The sequence below is a fragment of the Oncorhynchus nerka genome, linkage group LG20 (genome assembly GCF_034236695.1).
Source record: "Oncorhynchus nerka isolate Pitt River linkage group LG20, Oner_Uvic_2.0, whole genome shotgun sequence".
NCBI lineage: Eukaryota > Metazoa > Chordata > Actinopteri > Salmoniformes > Salmonidae > Oncorhynchus > Oncorhynchus nerka.
In genome coordinates this window covers 67,449,147-67,466,784 of record NC_088415.1, presented here as the reverse complement: position 1 = coordinate 67,466,784, position 17,638 = coordinate 67,449,147, and the positions used below count along the sequence as shown (strand labels likewise).

General features: G+C 44.4%; 1 protein-coding gene across 1 annotated transcript in view; it reads right to left on the bottom strand.

The window, feature by feature from the left end:
• LOC115103000 (cadherin-2-like) overlaps nt 1-17,638 on the bottom strand; it is an 88,416-nt gene that overhangs the window by 20,587 nt on the left and 50,191 nt on the right. Inside the window, exons 4-6 of the mRNA XM_029623524.2 lie at nt 5,648-5,827; nt 1,594-1,749; nt 314-458 (exon numbers count right to left, since the gene is read on the bottom strand). Coding sequence (XP_029479384.2) covers nt 314-458; nt 1,594-1,749; nt 5,648-5,827 — 481 coding nt within the window. The remainder of the gene's footprint in view (nt 1-313; nt 459-1,593; nt 1,750-5,647; nt 5,828-17,638) is intronic.

Here is a 17,638-nt window from a genome sequence, read left to right as displayed (position 1 = left end):
TTTTATTTCAATACTGCTTTGAATCGACCTAAGACAGTCATTACACTGACGTTACTTCCATACTATGAGGATCCGTTGACTAACATGGAGCACAGTCGAAACATAGCCCAAATAAAAGCTTTGGCTTCGTCTGAAATGTTGACAAAGCACTTCCACAAGAGAATACTTGCTATTGGCAGAGATCTTATCCATATCGAACCACAGCCAAATGAACAAAATGACTACCCTGTGTGATTCATCAATGCCGTTTGATGTCCTAATAGTCTAGTGGCACAGTGGGCCAGAGGCTGGGAAGGTTAGTCTGGGCTCCTACCTGGTTTGGAGCCCTCAGGGACGGAGCCGTTCCAGATCTGATGAATGAACTCTGGCCGGTTGTCGTTCATGTCAATCACATTGATCACAATGTCGATGGGGCTCTCTACCTGGTTACCGTTCAGATCCACAGCATGAGCTCTCAGCTGTAGGTGAGACACCAGGGAGAGCACTCAGCTGGTTGTGGTGTACACACATATATACGTATGCACACATGCACGCACACACTTATTCATCCAGGCATACACATAACCAGAAAACAGAAAATATACAAAAGTCAAAGCAATGTAGGACCCACACGATAAACATACAGCTGACACACTCCACTTTGCCTAAGCAGAACCTTGGCATTGTGATGACTCTCTCCCTTACCTATTTCCATTTCTCTCAGACAAAAATAATGAGCCCGGGAATGTGCCTTTCAATACTGTTAATGTTTGTTTCTTCACCGTGCAGCGCTTCCAGCGATGCCCTCCCCATTGTACCTTTCATTACAAACATGTCATTTACTGATTTTACTGTCTGCCCCCAGTCTAATACATGTCTCACCCTGAATCAAATCAATAGCATTGGTTGCTAGACATATCACAACTCCCAAACAATGACCACTGCCATTTAATTCATAGATATGAGTGGGTCATGTATCGCTAGAAGTTAGAGTTTTTCTTTTCTTTTTTTTACAAATTCATTGACTCTTTCAAATTCTCAGACGGATAAGTCAGTTCCGGAATGCCTCCCAAACCCCCCCACCCATCTCCAGTGTACACTATTGAGGAGTGTTTGACTACCAAGGGACCTTGAGCACATGCCAGCCAGCCTCCTGGAATGTACAGACTGCATGTATAAGCCAAAGAGGACATACTGTACATCTCGATAAAGATTAATACTTGGTACTTTCACTGTAAACGTTTGGAATATCTGCTTCGTTGCTCTTATTCACTGTACCGGTTGCAAGGCCAAGGTGCTTTCTCCATCATGGAGAAAAGTCAATACAGTCAAACTCGCATCACTTCAGGTCAAGCTGGGCCAAGGAAGGCTTGAGATAAATAGGACCTGCACACACTATTACTCCACCATACCTTTATTTGGCTAGAAAAGAACAATGTTTCGAACCAAAGTGGATCTTGACATTGCCAGTGCGCGTGGTCCTAGTCATCTGCTCTCTATCACGTAGGCCTGTGTGTGTGTGTGTGTGTGTGTGTGTGTGTGTGTGTGTGTGTGTGTGTGTGTGTGTGTGTGTGTGTGTGTGTGTGTGTGTGTGTGTGAGAGAGAGAGACTTACGTGGAAGTTGGATATGTGTTCCCTGTCCAGGGGTTTCATGACAGACAGCTCTCCAGAGATGGGGTGAATTATGAAGATGCCGGTGGGTGGCTGGTCAGCTCCGGGTCCGGTCACACTGTACCTCAGGGATCGGTTCTTGTCATTGTCCGACCGGATCTGTTTCAGAACACAAAGGTAGGTTGGTTAAATGATGATCAATACTCAATTGTAGGTATATATATACGGTTGAAGTCGGAAGTTTACATACACTTAGGTTGGAGTCATTAAAACTCGTTTTCAATCACTTATAATTCGCTGTATCACAAATCCAGTGGGTCAGAAGTTTACATACACTAAGTTGACTGTGCTTTAAAAAGCTTGGAAAATTCCAGAAAATGATGTCATGGCTTTAGAAGCTTCTGATAGGCTAATTAACATAATTTGAGTCAATTGGACGTGTACCTGTGGATGTATTTCAAGGCCAACCTTCAAATTCTGTGCCTCTTTGCTTGACATCATGGGAAAATCAAAAGAAATCAGCCAAGACCTCAGGAAAAAAAAGTTGTAGAGCTCGACAAGTCTGGTTCATCCTTGGGAGCAATTTCCAAATGCCTGAAGGTACCACGTTCATCTGTACAAACAATAGTACGCAAGTATAAACACCATGAGACCAAAAAGCCGTCATACCGCTCAGGAAGGAGATGCATTCTGTCTCCTAGAGATGAATGTACTTTAGTGCGAAAAGTGCAAATCAATCCCAGAACAACAGCAAAGGACCTTGTGAAGATGCTGGAGGAAACAGGTACAAAAGTATATCTACAGTAAAATGAGTCCTATACTGACTCAGCAAGAAAGAAGCCATAAAACCACCATAAAAAAACGCCATAAAAAAGCCAGACTACGGTTTGCAACAGCACATGGGGACAAAGATCATACTTTTTGGAGAAATGGTCTGGTCTGATGAAACAAAAATAGAACTGTTTGGCCATAATGACCATTGTTATGTTTGGAGGAAAAAGGGGGATGCTTGCAAGCCGAGGAACACCATTCCAACCGTGAAGCACGGGGGTGGCAGCATCATGTTGTGGGGGTGCTTTGCTGCAGGAGGGACTGGTGCACTCACAAACTAGATGGCATCATGAGGAAGAAAAAATGATGTGGATATATTGAAGCAACATCTCAAGACATCAGTCAGGAAGTTAAAGCTTGATCGCAAATGGGTCTTCCAAATGGAAAATGACCCCTGGCATACTTCCAAAATTGTGGCAAAATGGCTTAAGGACAACAAGGTCAAGGTATTGGAGTCATCACAAAGCCCTGACCTCAATCCTATCAAAAATTTGTGGGCAGAACTGAAAAAGCTTGCACGAGCAAGGTAGCCTACAAACCTGACTCAGTTACACCATCTCAGGAGGAATGGGCCAAAATTCACCCAACTTATTGTGGGAAGCTTGTGGAAGGCGACCGAAACAATTTAAAGGCAATGCTACCAAATACTAATTGAGTGTCTGTAAACTTCTGACCCACTGGGAATGTGATGAAAGAAATAAAAGCTGAAAGAAATCATTCTCTCTACTCTTATTCTGACATTTCACATTCTTAAAATAAAGTGGTGATCCTAACTGACCTAAGACAGGGAATTTTTACTTTGTTTAAATGTCAGGAATTGTGAAAAACTGAGTTTAAATGTAGTTGGCTAAGGTGTATGTAATGTTCAGAATTGTACTTAAAAATAATAATGTGGTGGTGGGGGTATGTATAGGTGCGTGTGTTGCCCCGCCCTGGAGTCCCATTGGTGAGTGGTACAAACAGATCTTCCTCCCTTGTGTGTGTGTGCGCGTGTGTGTGTGCCTGTGTGTGCAGGTGTGTGTGCGCGTGTGTGTGTGCGGGTGTGTGTGCGTGTGTGCATGCGTGTGTGCGCGCGTGTGTGCGTGCGCGTGCGTTTGTGCGTGCGTGTGTACTGGTGATGGGGGGAAAATGTATATAGTTACATATATGAATATTATATATCGTATCGTATAATTCTGACAATATCACAATATTGTTTTTTGACGACTAAGTATACCTCTGTCCCCATACAGACAACTCAGTTAAGTATTGAATTTCAAGCACAGATTCAACAACAAAGACCAGGGAGCTTTTCAAAAACCTCTTAAAGAAAGACAGTGATTAGGAGATGGGTAACAATATAAAATCAGACATTGTATATCTCTTTAAGCGTGATCAAGTTAATAATTATGCTGTGGATTATATATTAAACCACCCAGACACATTAAAGACACAGTCATCTTTCTGAACTGAGCTGCAAGACAGAAATTAAACTGCTAAGGGATGTAACCTTGAGGCCATTGGTGATATTGAAACAGTTCAATGTCTGTGATGGTAGAACACTGAGGATGGATTAACAACTTCACAATAATGACCTAAATGACATAATTAAAAATATATACAAATATACCGCAAAAACACAGCAAAGGAATATACTTTTTGTCCTAAATGTAAAGCCTTATGTTTGAGGCAAATCCAACACAACATATCACTGAGTAACTGCCTCCTTATTTTCATGCATGGTGGTGGCTGCATCATGTTATAGGTGTGCTTGACATCGGCAAATGCTGGGGAGTTTTTCAGGATAAAAAGAAATGGGATAGAGCTAAGCAAAGGCGAAGGGAGGGAATCTGAGGGAGGAATTCACCTTTCAGCAGGTCAATAACCAGGCCAATTGTAAGCTGGAGTTGCTTGCCAAGAAGGAAGTGCATGTTCCTGAGTGGCCAAGTTACAGTTTTGACTTAAATCTGCTTTTTTTAAATCGATGGGAATACTTCAAAACTGCTGTCTAGCCATGATCCTCAACATCTTGACAGAGCTTGAAGACTTTTAAAATAATAAAGGGCAAATATTGCACAATCCAGGTGTGCAAAGCTCTTATAGACTTACCCAAGAAGACTCACATCTGTAATTGATGCCAAATGTGTTTCTAACATGTATTGACTCAAGGAGATGAAAACTATGCAACAACTATGCTTTAGTTATTCAATATCTATTCACCTTTAAAAAAAAATGGAATTTTTCGACATTACAGAATATGTTGTGTACATTGAATATGTTGTGTACATTGAATATGTTGTGTACATTGTTGACAAAAAATGACAAGTAAATACATTTCAATCCCACTTTGTAACACAATAAAAGGTGAAGAAATACTTTTGCAAGGCTATGCGAGTGTGATATCTTTGAGTCTCCGTGTCTTCACTGGTCTATCTATCTCTACCCATAATCCTGGGTATCCATAGTGTGTCTGCATGGTGCCTGGTGCCACACCCTTATGTCATTGATTCAACTCAGTAAAATCCCCACCCCTAATGCCCTTGGATTAAATATAATACATACAGATGACGTATATTGGACTTAGCACTCAGTCAGGAACCAGAAAGCTTACATTGAGAAAGGATCTACTTCTTAACTGACATGAGAAAGATTGCCAGTCCTTCATTCACATCCACACATCCACTGCTATGGAGTGTGTGTGTGTGTGTGTGTGTGTGTGTGTGTGTGTGTGTGTGTGTGTGTGTGTGTGTGTGTGTGTGTGTGTGTGTGTAGGCGTGTGTGTAGGTGTGTGTGTGTGTGTGTGTGTGTGTGTGTGTGTGTGTGTGTGTGTGTGTGTGTGTGTGTGTGTGTAAGGTAAATGGATGGGCTGGGAGTGTCCTTGAGCCCATGATAAAGCGAAGATAGTATATCAACAGGGAAACAGGCCAATGGAGGGCTCTTTTGTAAAATTCACTGTGTTCTCTAACGCTACATCATACCAGGTTACATTCATATCGATGACCTGCCTGACTGGGAGAGGGAAATCAGATATAATAGCACAGGCACCTGACCTTTCGGGACATGTAGTAAATATGGCGGTGGATTGAGTGTTGTGGTAATGGTGGTAGAATGGGAATGGCCGGTCCAAAATCTGCTGCTGCTTCATAGAACCATGAAGCTCACATCAGAGCAATACCGTTTCCTTTGAGATTGTGGATATCTGTGTGTGTGTGTGTGTGTATGTGTGTGTGTGCGCGCAACATCTTACCCGGACCAGGTCCTGGGGGAACTCTCCTCTGGAGTTCTCGGGAACGTTGATTGGGGGGATGACCCAGTCTCTCTTCATGCGTTTGAGCTGGCCGATGGAGCTGCTGTCTGTCTGCCGTGATGGGAACCATATCTCCTGGAGACCCTGGGACCGAGCTGGGGGAGCTTGGATGTCCTGGGCCTGAAGGAGAGAAATAACATCAGGTTACTAACTTGACACATCTAAAAAAAACAATGGAAACTTCAGATAGACATTGAAAACAACTAAAGCGGACACATCTAGAAACTAATGATTTGAGGTAGACTGTTTATACAGTAGCCACAAGACCAATTGTCTTTAACTACCAATGATGTGATGGAAGGAATTCAAGAGAATGTACATTCCTGCCTGACCTAAAACTGTTTTCCCAATATCATTCAATTATACCCACTAGATGACCAAATGTGGGAGCTTGTAGGAGGCTTTTTGATGTGGCCACGTTATATTTTAGGATCCATTTTGACTTTGAGAATTCAGTGAAGGATAACATAGCCTCCATATATGCGATGTGTTTGAACAGCCTCTCTTTCCAGGCTTTCAGTGAGAAACAAGGCTGGGAATGAGAGTAGTGTTTGAGGTGCTTTGTCGGGGATAGTACTGCAGCCCCCAGTTAGCTTTAAATCACAGACCTCCTCTCATGTCCTGATAAAAGCACGCACACGCACACACACACACACACACACACACACACACACACACACACACACACACACACACACACACACACACACACACACACACACACACACACACACACAAAGGCTTTTAAAAATGATGTGCCATCCTCCCATGGCTGTAATGAATGTGATTTGAAACAAAGGAGGATGGTACCTGCAAGCCAGACTCTAAATACCCAGATGGCTCCAATTGCCTATGCTGTTCCACAGAGAGAGACTGTTGGGAGAGATGCTGAAGCAGCGCCAGAAAAGTCACAATAACCTTGAACGCGCCATGGTAAAAATGAAAACAAGGCGCCGGCAAACTTACGTAGTCAAAGTCAGTGAATGACAGATGCAATTTCCCTGCTGCAGAACAGTCATGCCTCAGAAAGTGCTTTATTTACTCTCTCCTCCGTCTGTAATTACTGATCGCCAATTCGTTGCACAGTATCCCAAGTACTGAAACTAGCAGAAAGTTCTCTGTGCAAACAACAAAATTAATGACTGTTTTGCCTTACAAAACGAGCCCCATCTTATGCCGCCTCGGCACGCATGCCACCCCTCCTGACGATCTACGGAGCTGTTGGAGCGCCTCCACTAATCATGTTTGAAATCCGATTATGCTGCTTTCACACATTTGAAATGCAGAGAGGCAAGCGGACAGATAGCGGGGAACATGCTTCAGAAATATCTATTACCCTATTAAACTGGAGGAGAAAGTGAGAGCGGTAATTATTTGTGACCTGGCGTCTGGAATGATGAATGGTGTGGAGGGTTTGCTTAGAAGCCTTAGCCCCAACACACATCTATCTATCTCTGGAGTGTACGGCATGTCTCTCTGCACCTTGTTGTGGAGTCTACCTCCATCCTCTGACTGTGTGTGTGTGTGTATGTGTGTTTGTGTTGTTATAGACAAGTACAAAATCACCCTCTCTAAGGCCTAGACTCTTTTGTTGATGTGGATGGCCTTAGCAGGGGAGGTCACTTTGATGTTGACGAGCCAATTGATTAACACTAGGACCAGCAAAGCAGTCATTTTGACAGCTCATGACTTTATTCATTTTATTACTCTGATGGGGGCATGATTTTTAAAGTCATGCCCCCATCCGTCCTCGACCCTTCCTAAAATAAGTCTATTTAACCCACTGCCGCTGTTAGAATCGAAATAACACAAACAGAACTGGAGTCATAGACGTTTTTAGCAGGGCATGTCCTAATTGGAATGTTTTTCCCATTTCCCCTCCTTCTCTCACCAGTAGGACCTGCGCTGCTCATTCATCCGACATGGAAGTTGCAGAGGCCAGTTGATAATCACCCCGATAATTGCTTCTAAAACGGAACCTAAACTAAACCAAAATGACATTAAATAAAGTATGATGGGGTCGGAAGGGGGAGCATGGGTGAGTTGCAGAGTGAGGGGAAGCGGATCATGCATAATAACGTATTCTGAATGAATAACAGGGTGGGCCATTCTATTCCATTGGTATATTATAATTATAATCTCAAAATCTTGGGGAAGAAATCAAATCATGACATCTCTATTATTCTTCTGATTCGGAACCTCAGCTAAACAATGAACCATAATCCCAACCTTGTGTGAATCTGCAGGTAGCTAACCAAAGGTCCAATGTTAGCTGTTATCTTTATTTTAACTAGGCAAGTCAGTTAAGAACAAATTCTTATTTACAATGGAGGCCTACATGTAGCTAGCTAGACTCCCTTACCCGTATATATGGATAGACGCTTCTCCCTCTCTGTCACAAATGCCATGGTTGCCCTTAGTTTGAAGATGTAATATACAACAGCCTTGTGTGTTCCCTTTTCGACTCTGTCTGCATATTTGCAATCAAACAGCAGAATTTTTTAAAATTATTATACTCTAATTCCACTGATTTTATAAACTCGGTCCTCCAGAAAGTGGGGAGCAACACTTCTGCAGTTCTACGATCTGATATATATTATTATTATATCTACGATCTGATATATATATATATTTAAAAAAAGGCAGCATTAGAATGGATTACCTACACATAATGACCAGCTCATATTATAGACGGAAGGTGCTACATGGCAGACCAATCTGAACTCATCTCTCGGCATGTCCAGCCCACTCATTATCTCAGCCAATCATGGCTAGCGGGAAGGTTACTGTCATTTTTCTTGGCTAAACAAACAAGGCTCGTAATTTAACAGGTGTATTTCTATTTACAGATGGCATATAAGTTTGTTATTAAGGCACATGTTCCAGAATTTATTTAAAGAAAAATAAGTATGTTTACATTCAAATGGCGCTCCTGTGAAGTAGTGATGTGCGATATACGCCTAGTTTCCTGAAACGAGGACAAATGTTTTCTGTTTCATAATTGTAACAAAGGCACTCCAGCCTAGAGTAATATAAACTAATGAAAATGCTATTTTGTTATTTGAAATGGGAGAAATGGGAGAGAAAAATATATATTTTAATGTTACCTAACACCTACCTTCATGAACACAACCAAATAAATATTTTAGTGATAGCATATATGAAGTGTATTAATTACACTGTTAGAATGTTTCAGTCAGAATTACAGCTAGTTAGCTTGAAGGGGATTCGTCAAGCGGTTCTAGTGCTAAAACATTCCCCAGGGCCGATGCGCTCGCAGCGCTCGCTAATATAGCATCTAATTGCTGATGTGATTAAGGATCGCATGATGATGATTCATGACAGCCATTGCTGACACCCAGATAACCACACACGGACCAATAAACTGGTGAGATATATAGTGGAGGGCTCTGAAGTCAATCAAAGATTTGGTTACTACCATGTCATCAAGTCCAAAGCCACCACTGTCAATACAGTTAAGTCAATCACATTGACACACAGCACAGCACTGACATTGACAGTTCTGTTTGTGTTATTTCGATCAATTGTCAATCAGTCTAGACTAGGCCCACCCTCCTAAAAAAAGCACGTGCTTACCCATTTGGGTCCGCTTATTTCTATTTAAAAACAACTGTGGCCAAGCCCCTTGTTTATCTGCCCTGAACATGTGTGCATTTCTCTTTAAATGACCGACACGGGTGACTAATGATGTCATTAGAATCACATACCTGCAGGAGTCACAATGGTAAATGAGCGTCAGCAGCTAACGATGCTGTTTTCAAAACTATCACTAAATCATCCCCTGTAGAATTTTAAACCTCCACTGCTGCACTCATACTAACTAGACATAACTCTCAACGGTTTTAATCTGGAGGCTTATAAAAGGCAAGTGCCTTTTATGCAGTGGTTTCGGAGAGGTGCTTTTGAAATGTACTGCTTGGGTAACTAATTTGTCCTGTATATGACTGGAGGAAGAGACCATGTATTTTCAGGCTGTGTCTTTGTTGAACAAAGAGGCTCATTGTACTGTACTTAGAGGCATTTCATTAACAATGAAAGTCCACAACGTAAGATCAGACAACGCTGACTTCAATAATTCAACCTAAAACAGCTCACTCACACCGGTGCAAATTGGGTTGAAAGAGAGAGAAAGGGCTGAGAACGAGCTACAGAGAAAAGGCTGGAAGAGAGAGAGAGAGCAAGAGTGAGAGAGAGAAAGCCTCCCAAAGAGCTTAAATGAGAGTCTGTGCTGTGTCTTGCCAATTAACACCATTCCACAGAGTGAGAAAGAAAAACTGTCACAGATTATGGCCGTTCAATTGAACAGGAACACATAATCGAATACTGAGTATGAGGAGAGAAATACAAACCCAGCCGTTTGAGTCTCTCTCTCTCTCTCTCTCTCTCTGACACACTTCATTACATCACCACATCACATGGCCATTCTCATCTACAGCCAATCACAATGTTGACTGATGAGCACATGGTCAAGATTTAGCAATATCTGTCAAGCCCAGCGGGAACACTGACTGAGCGGCGGCTCTTTAAAGCCTAGAGACAGATGTTGTCTGTTGTTTGAATCGCCACTAGTGATCCCCTCTGGTTGGATGATGAACATACCTCCATAACCCGCCACAAAAAGGCTGATTGAAATCAGTCTTTATGAGGAGGTGTTCTGCATCAGTTGTGTGCAGCGCTGCTACCCACTGATTAGGCTGAGTATATGTTTGTGCTCCCCATTAAGTGGACACTTAAAGGTACCCGTAAAACACCAGTCTCAACATCAACAGTGAAGAGGCGACTCCGTGATGCTGGCCTTCTAGGCAGAGTTCCTCTGTCCAGTGTCTGTGTTCTTTTGCCCATCGTAATCTTTTATTTTTATTGGCCAGTCTGAGATATGTTTTTTTTTTTGCAACTCTACCCAGAGCACCAGCATCCCGGAGTCACTTCCACTGTTGATGTTGAGACTGGTGTTTTGCAGGTACAATTTAATGAAGCTGCCAGTTGAGGACCTGTGAGGCGTCTGTTTCACAAACTAGACACTCTAATGTACTTGTCCTCTTGCTCAGTTGTGCACTGGGGCCTCCCACTCCTCTTTCTATTCTGGTTAGAGCCAGTTTACGCTGTTCTGTGATGGGAGTAGTACACAGTTTTGTACCATCTTCAGTTTCTTGACAATGTCTCGCATGGAATAGCCTTCAAATCTCAGAACAAGAATAGAGTGATGAGCCTGTAATCCAACCCACAAATGCGGATGCTCCAGATTTTTAAAAATGTTTTATTTCACCTTTATTTAACCAGGTAGGCAAGTTGAGAACAAGTTCTCATTTACAATTGCGACCTGGCCAAGAAAAAGCAAAGCAGTTCGACACATACAACAACACAGAGATAAAGTAAAACAAACATACAGTAGAAAAATAAGTCTATATACGATGTGAGCAAATGAGGTGAGATAAGGGAGGTAAAGGCAAAAAAAAAAAGGCCATGGTGGCGAAGTAAATACAATATAGCAAATAAAACACTGGAATGGTAGATTTACAGTGGAAGAATGTGCGAAGTAGAAATAGAAACAATGGGGTGCAAAGGAGCAAAATAAATAAATAAATAAATAAATACAGTAGGGAAAGAGGTAGTTGTTTGGGCTAACTTATAGATAGGCTATGTACAGGTGCAGTAATCTGTTAGCTGCTCTGACAGCTGGTGCTTAAAGCTAGTGAGGGAGATAAGTGTTTCCAGTTTCAGAGATTTTTGTAGTTCGTTCCAGTCAATGGCAGCAGAGAACTGCAAGGAAAGACACCCAAAGTAAGAATTGGTTTTGGGGGTGACCAGAGAGATATACCTGCTGGAGCGCGTGCTACAGATACTCAACTAGTCTAAAGAAGGCCAGTTTTATTGCTTTTTTAATCAGTACAACGTTTTCAGCTGTGCTAACATAGTTGCAAAAGGGTTTTCTGATGATCAATTAGCCTTTTAAAATAATAAACTTGGATTAGCTAATGCAATGTGCCATTGGAACACAGGAGTGATGGTTGCTGATAATGGGCCTCTGTACACCTATGTAGATATTCCATTAAAAATCTGCCCCGTTTACGGAGGGGCAGCTACAATTTGTAATTTATATCATTATCAATGTCTACACTGTATTTCTGATCAATTTTATGTTATTTTAATGGACATTTTTAAAAATTTCTTTCAAAAACAAGGACATTTCTAAGTGACCCAAAACTTTTGAACAGAAGTATAAAGTATTCATACCCATTCACTTTTTCCACATTTTGTTACGTTAGCGTCGCTGCACAGCTATTTTCAGGTCTCTCCATAGATGTTCGATCGGGTTCCAGTCCGGGCTCTGGCTGGGCTACTCAAGGACATTCAGAGACTTGTACTGAAGCAACTCCTACGGTGTCTTGGCTGTGTGCTTTGGGTGTTTGTCCAGTTGGAAGGTGAACCTTCACCCAGTCTGAAGTCCAGAGCGCTCTGGAGCAGGTTTTCATCAAGGATCTGTCTGTACTTTGCTCCATTCATCTTTCCCTCGATCCTGACTAGACTGCCAGTCCCTGCCGTTGAGAAACATCCCCAAAGCATGATGCTGCCACCACCACCATAGGGATGTTTCCAGGTTTCCTCCAGACATGATGCTTGACAATCAGGCAAAGAGTTCAATCTAGGTTTCATCAGACCAGAGATTCTTGTTTCTCATGTTCTAAGTCTTCTTTAGGTGCCTTTGGCAAACTCCAAGCGGGCTGTCATGTGCCTTTTACTGAGGAGGGGCATCTGGCTGGCCACTCTACCATAAAGGCCTAATTGGTGGAGTCCTGCAGAGATAGTAGTCCTCCTGGAAGGTTCTCCCATCTCCACATAGAAACTCTGGAGCTCTGTCAGTGACTATTGGGTTCTTGGTCACCTGCCTGACCAAGGCCCTTCTCCCCCGATTGCTCAGTTTGCCTGGGTGGCCAGCTCTTGGAAGAATTTTGGTGGTTCCAAACTTCTTCCATTTAATAATGATGGAGGCAGTGTGCTCTTGTTGACCTTCAATGCTGCAGAGTACCCTTCCCCAGATCTATGATTTGACACAATCCTGTCTCGGGGCTCAAGAATGAGAAATAAGACAACTATGCATAACTATTCACCCCCCCCCCCCCCAAGTCAATACTTTGTAGAGCCACCTTTTACAGCAATTACAGCTGCAAGTCTCTTGGGTATGTCTCTATAAGCTTGGCACATCTAGCCACTGGGATTTTTGCCCATTCTTCAAGGAAAAACTGCTCCAGCTCCTTCAAGTTGGATTGGTTCTGCTTGTGTACAGCAATCTTTAAGTCATACCACAGATTCTCAATTGGATTGAGGTCTGGGCTTTGACTATGCCATTCCTAGACATTTCAATCTTTCCCCTTAAACCACTAGAGTGTTGCTTTAGCAGTCATGCTTAGGGTCATTGTCCTGCTGGAAGGAAAAAATAAATATCTAGTTAACAGAAGAAAGGAAGACAAAATAAGGACAGAAGAAAAAGGAAAAGAAAAAGGACAACAAAGTGAAACCTCTAAAGAAACAAGAGACCATAATACAAGAAACAGCACTATAGAGAGATAGAACAACAACAACGCAGCCACTGCCAGCTAGCCTACTTCAGCAGTACTGTATCATTTGAATTATTTTAGTCAATAAGATTCCTGCTACGTAAGCTTAACTTTCTGAACATTCGAGACGTGTAGTCCATTTGTCATTCCAATCTCCTTTGCATTAGCGTAGCCTCTTCTGTAGCCTGTCAACTATGTGTCTGTCTATCCCTGTTCTCTCCTCTCTGCACAGACCATACAAACGCTCCACACCGCGTGGCCGCGGCCACTCTAATCTGGTGGTCCCAGCGCGCACGACCCACGTGGAGTTCCAGGTCTCCGGTAGCCTCTGGAACTGCCGATCTGCGGCCAACAAGGCAGAGTTCATCTCAGCCTATGCCTCCCTCCAGTCCCTCGACTTCTTGGCACTGACGGAAACATGGATCACCACAGATAACACTGCTACTCCTACTGCTCTCTCTTCGTCCGCCCACGTGTTCTCGCACACCCCGAGAGCTTCTGGTCAGCGGGGTGGTGGCACCGGGATCCTCATCTCTCCCAAGTGGTCATTCTCTCTTTCTCCCCTTACCCATCTGTCTATCGCCTCCTTTGAATTCCATGCTGTCACAGTTACCAGCCCTTTCAAGCTTAACATCCTTATCATTTATCGCCCTCCAGGTTCCCTCGGAGAGTTCATCAATGAGCTTGATGCCTTGATAAGCTCCTTTCCTGAGGATGGCTCACCTCTCACAGTTCTGGGCGACTTTAACCTCCCCACGTCTACCTTTGACTCATTCCTCTCTGCCTCCTTCTTTCCACTCCTCTCCTCTTTTGACCTCACCCTCTCACCTTCCCCCTCTACTCACAAGGCAGGCAATACGCTCGACCTCATCTTTACTAGATGCTGTTCTTCCACTAACCTCACTGCAACTCCCCTCCAAGTCTCCGACCACTACCTTGTATCCTTTTCCCTCTTGCTCTCATCCAACACTTCCCACACTGCCCCTACTCGGATGGTATCGCGCCGTCCCAATCTTCGCTCTCTCTCCCCCGCTACTCTCTCCTCTTCCATCCTATCATCTCTTCCCTCTGCTCAAACCTTCTCCAACCTATCTCCTGATTCTGCCTCCTCAACCCTCCTCTCCTCCCTTTCTGCATCCCTTGATTCTCTATGTCCCCTATCCTCCAGGCCGGCTCGGTCCTCCCCTTCTGCTCCGTGGCTCGACGACTCATTGCGAGCTCACAGAACAGGGCTCCGGGCAGCCGAGCGGAAATGGAGGAAAACTCGCCTCCCTGCGGACCTGGCATCCTTTCACTCCCTCCTCTCTTCATTTTCCTCTTCTGTCTCTGCTGCTAAAGCCACTTTCTACCACTCTAAAGTCCAAGCATCTGCCTCTAACCCTAGGAAGCTCTTTGCCACCTTCTCCTCCCTCCTGAATCCTCCTCCCCCTCCCCCTCCTCCCTCTCTGCAGATGACTTTGTCAACCATTTTGAAAAGAAGGTCGACGACATCCGATCCTCGTTTGCTAAGTCAAACGACACCGCTGGTTCTGCTCACACTGCCCTACCCTGTGCTCTGACCTCTTTCTCCCCTCTCTCTCCAGATGAAATCTTGCGTCTTGTGATGGCCGGCCGCCCAACAACCTGCCCGCTTGACCCTATTCCCTCCTCTCTTCTCCAGACCATTTCCGGAGACCTTCTCCCTTACCTCACCTCGCTCATCAACTCATCCCTGACCGCTGGCTACGTCCCTTCTGTCTTCAAGAGAGCGAGAGTTGCACCCCTTCTGAAAAAACCTACACTCGATCCCTCCGATGTCAACAACTACAGACCAGTATCCCTTCTTTCTTTTCTCTCCAAAACTCTTGAACGTGCCGTCCTTGGCCAGCTCTCCCGCTATCTCTCTCAGAATGACCTTCTTGATCCAAATCAGTCAGGTTTCAAGACTAGTCATTCAACTGAGACTGCTCTTCTCTGTATCACGGAGGCCCTCCGCACTGCTAAAGCTAACTCTCTCTCCTCTGCTCTCATCCTTCTAGACCTATCGGCTGCCTTCGATACTGTGAACCATCAGATCCTCCTCTCCACCCTCTCCGAGTTGGGCATCTCCGGCGCGGCCCACGCTTGGATTGCGTCCTACCTGACAGGTCGCTCCTACCAGGTGGCGTGGCGAGAATCTGTCTCCTCACCACGCGCTCTCACCACTGGCGTCCCCCAGGGCTCTGTTCTAGGCCCTCTCCTATTCTCGCTATACAACAAGTCACTTGGCTCTGTCATAACCTCACATGGTCTCTCCTATCATTGCTATGCAGACGACACACAATTAATCTTCTCCTTTCCCCCTTCTGATGACCAGGTGGCGAATCGCATCTCTGTATGTCTGGCAGACATATCAGTGTGGATGACGGATCACCACCTCAAGCTGAACCTCGGCAAGACGGAGCTGCTCTTCCTCCCGGGGAAGGACTGCCCGTTCCATGATCTCGCCATCACGGTTGACAACTCCATTGTGTCCTCCTCCCAGAGCGCTAAGAACCTTGGCGTGATCCTGGACAACACCCTGTCGTTCTCAACTAACATCAAGGCGGTGGCCCGTTCTTGTAGGTTCATGCTCTACAACATCCGCAGAGTACGACCCTGCCTCACACAGGAAGCAGCGCAGGTCCTAATCCAGGCACTTGTCATCTCCCGTCTGGATTACTGCAACTCGCTGTTGGCTGGGCTCCCTGCCTGTGCCATTAAACCCCTACAACTCATCCAGAACGCCGCAGCCCGTCTGGTGTTCAACCTTCCCAAGTTCTCTCACGTCACCCCGCTCCTCCGCTCTCTCCACTGGCTTCCAGTTGAAGCTCGCATCCGCTACAAGACCATGGTGCTTGCCTATGGAGCTGTGAGGGGAACGGCACCTCAGTACCTCCAGGCTCTGATCAGGCCCTACACCCAAACAAGGGCACTGCGTTCATCCACCTCTGGCCTGCTCGCCTCCCTACCACTGAGGAAGTACAGTTCCCGCGCAGCCCAGTCAAAACTGTTCGCTGCTCTGGCCCCCCAATGGTGGAACAAACTCCCTCACGACGCCAGGACAGCGGAGTCAATCACCACCTTCCGGAGACACCTGAAACCCCACCTCTTTCAGGAATACCTAGGATAGGATAAAGTAATCCTTCTCACCCCCTCCCCCTTAAAAGATTTAGATGCACTATTGTAAGGTGGCTGTTCCACTGGATGTCTTAAGGTGAACGCACCAATTTGTAAGTCGCTCTGGATAAGAGCGTCTGCTAAATGACTTAAATGTAAAATGTAAATGTAACCTACATCCCAGTCTCAAATCTCTGAAAGACTGAAATAGGTTTCCCTCAAGAATTTCCCTGTATTTAGCAGCATACATCACTCCTTCAATTCTGACCAGGTTCCCAGTCCCTGACAATGAAAAACATCCCCACAGCATGCTGCTGCCACCACCATGCTTCACTGTGGAGATGGTGTTCTCGGGGTGATGAGAGGTGTTGGGTTCGCGCCAGACATAGCGTTTTCCTTGATAGCCAAAAAGCTACATTTTAGTCCCATCTGACCAGAGTACTGTCTTCCATATGTTTGGGGAGTCTCCCACATGCCGTGGGAGACTCCCGTTTATTTTTTTCTTTAATGGCTTTTTTCTGGCCAGTCTTCTGTAAAGCCCAGCTCTGTGGATTGTATGGCTTAAAGTGGTAGCAATGGACAGCTACTCCGATCTCCACAGTGGAGATTTGCAGCTCATTCAGGGTTATGTTTGGTCTCTTTGTTGCCTTTGTGATGAATGCCCTCCATGCCTGGTCCATGAGTTTTGGTGGGCGGCCCTCTCTTAGCAGGTTTGTTGTGGTGCCATATTCTTTCCATTTTTTAATAATGGATTTAATGGTGCTCCGTGGGATGTTCAAAGTTTCTGATTTTTTTTTTATAACCCAACCCTGATCTGTACATCTCCACAACTTTGTCCCTGACCTGTTTGGAGAGCTGATTGGTCTTCATGGTGCTGATTGCTTGGTGGTGCCCCTTGCTTAGTGGTGTTTCATTCTCTGGGACCTTTCAGACAGGTGTATTTTTACTGAGATCATGTGGCACTTAGGTTGCACACAGGTGGACTTTATTTAACTAATTATGTGACTTCTGGAGGTAATTGGTTGCACCAGATCTTATTTAGGGGCTTCATAACAAGGAGGGTGAATACATATGCACCACTTTACCGTTTTTTATTTTGTCAATTTTTTTACAACAAGATATTTTTTTTAAATTTCACTTCACCAATTTGGACTATTTTGTGTATGTCCATTACGTGAAATCCAAATAAAAATCTATTTAAGTTACAGGTTGTAATGCAACAAAATAGGAAAAACAA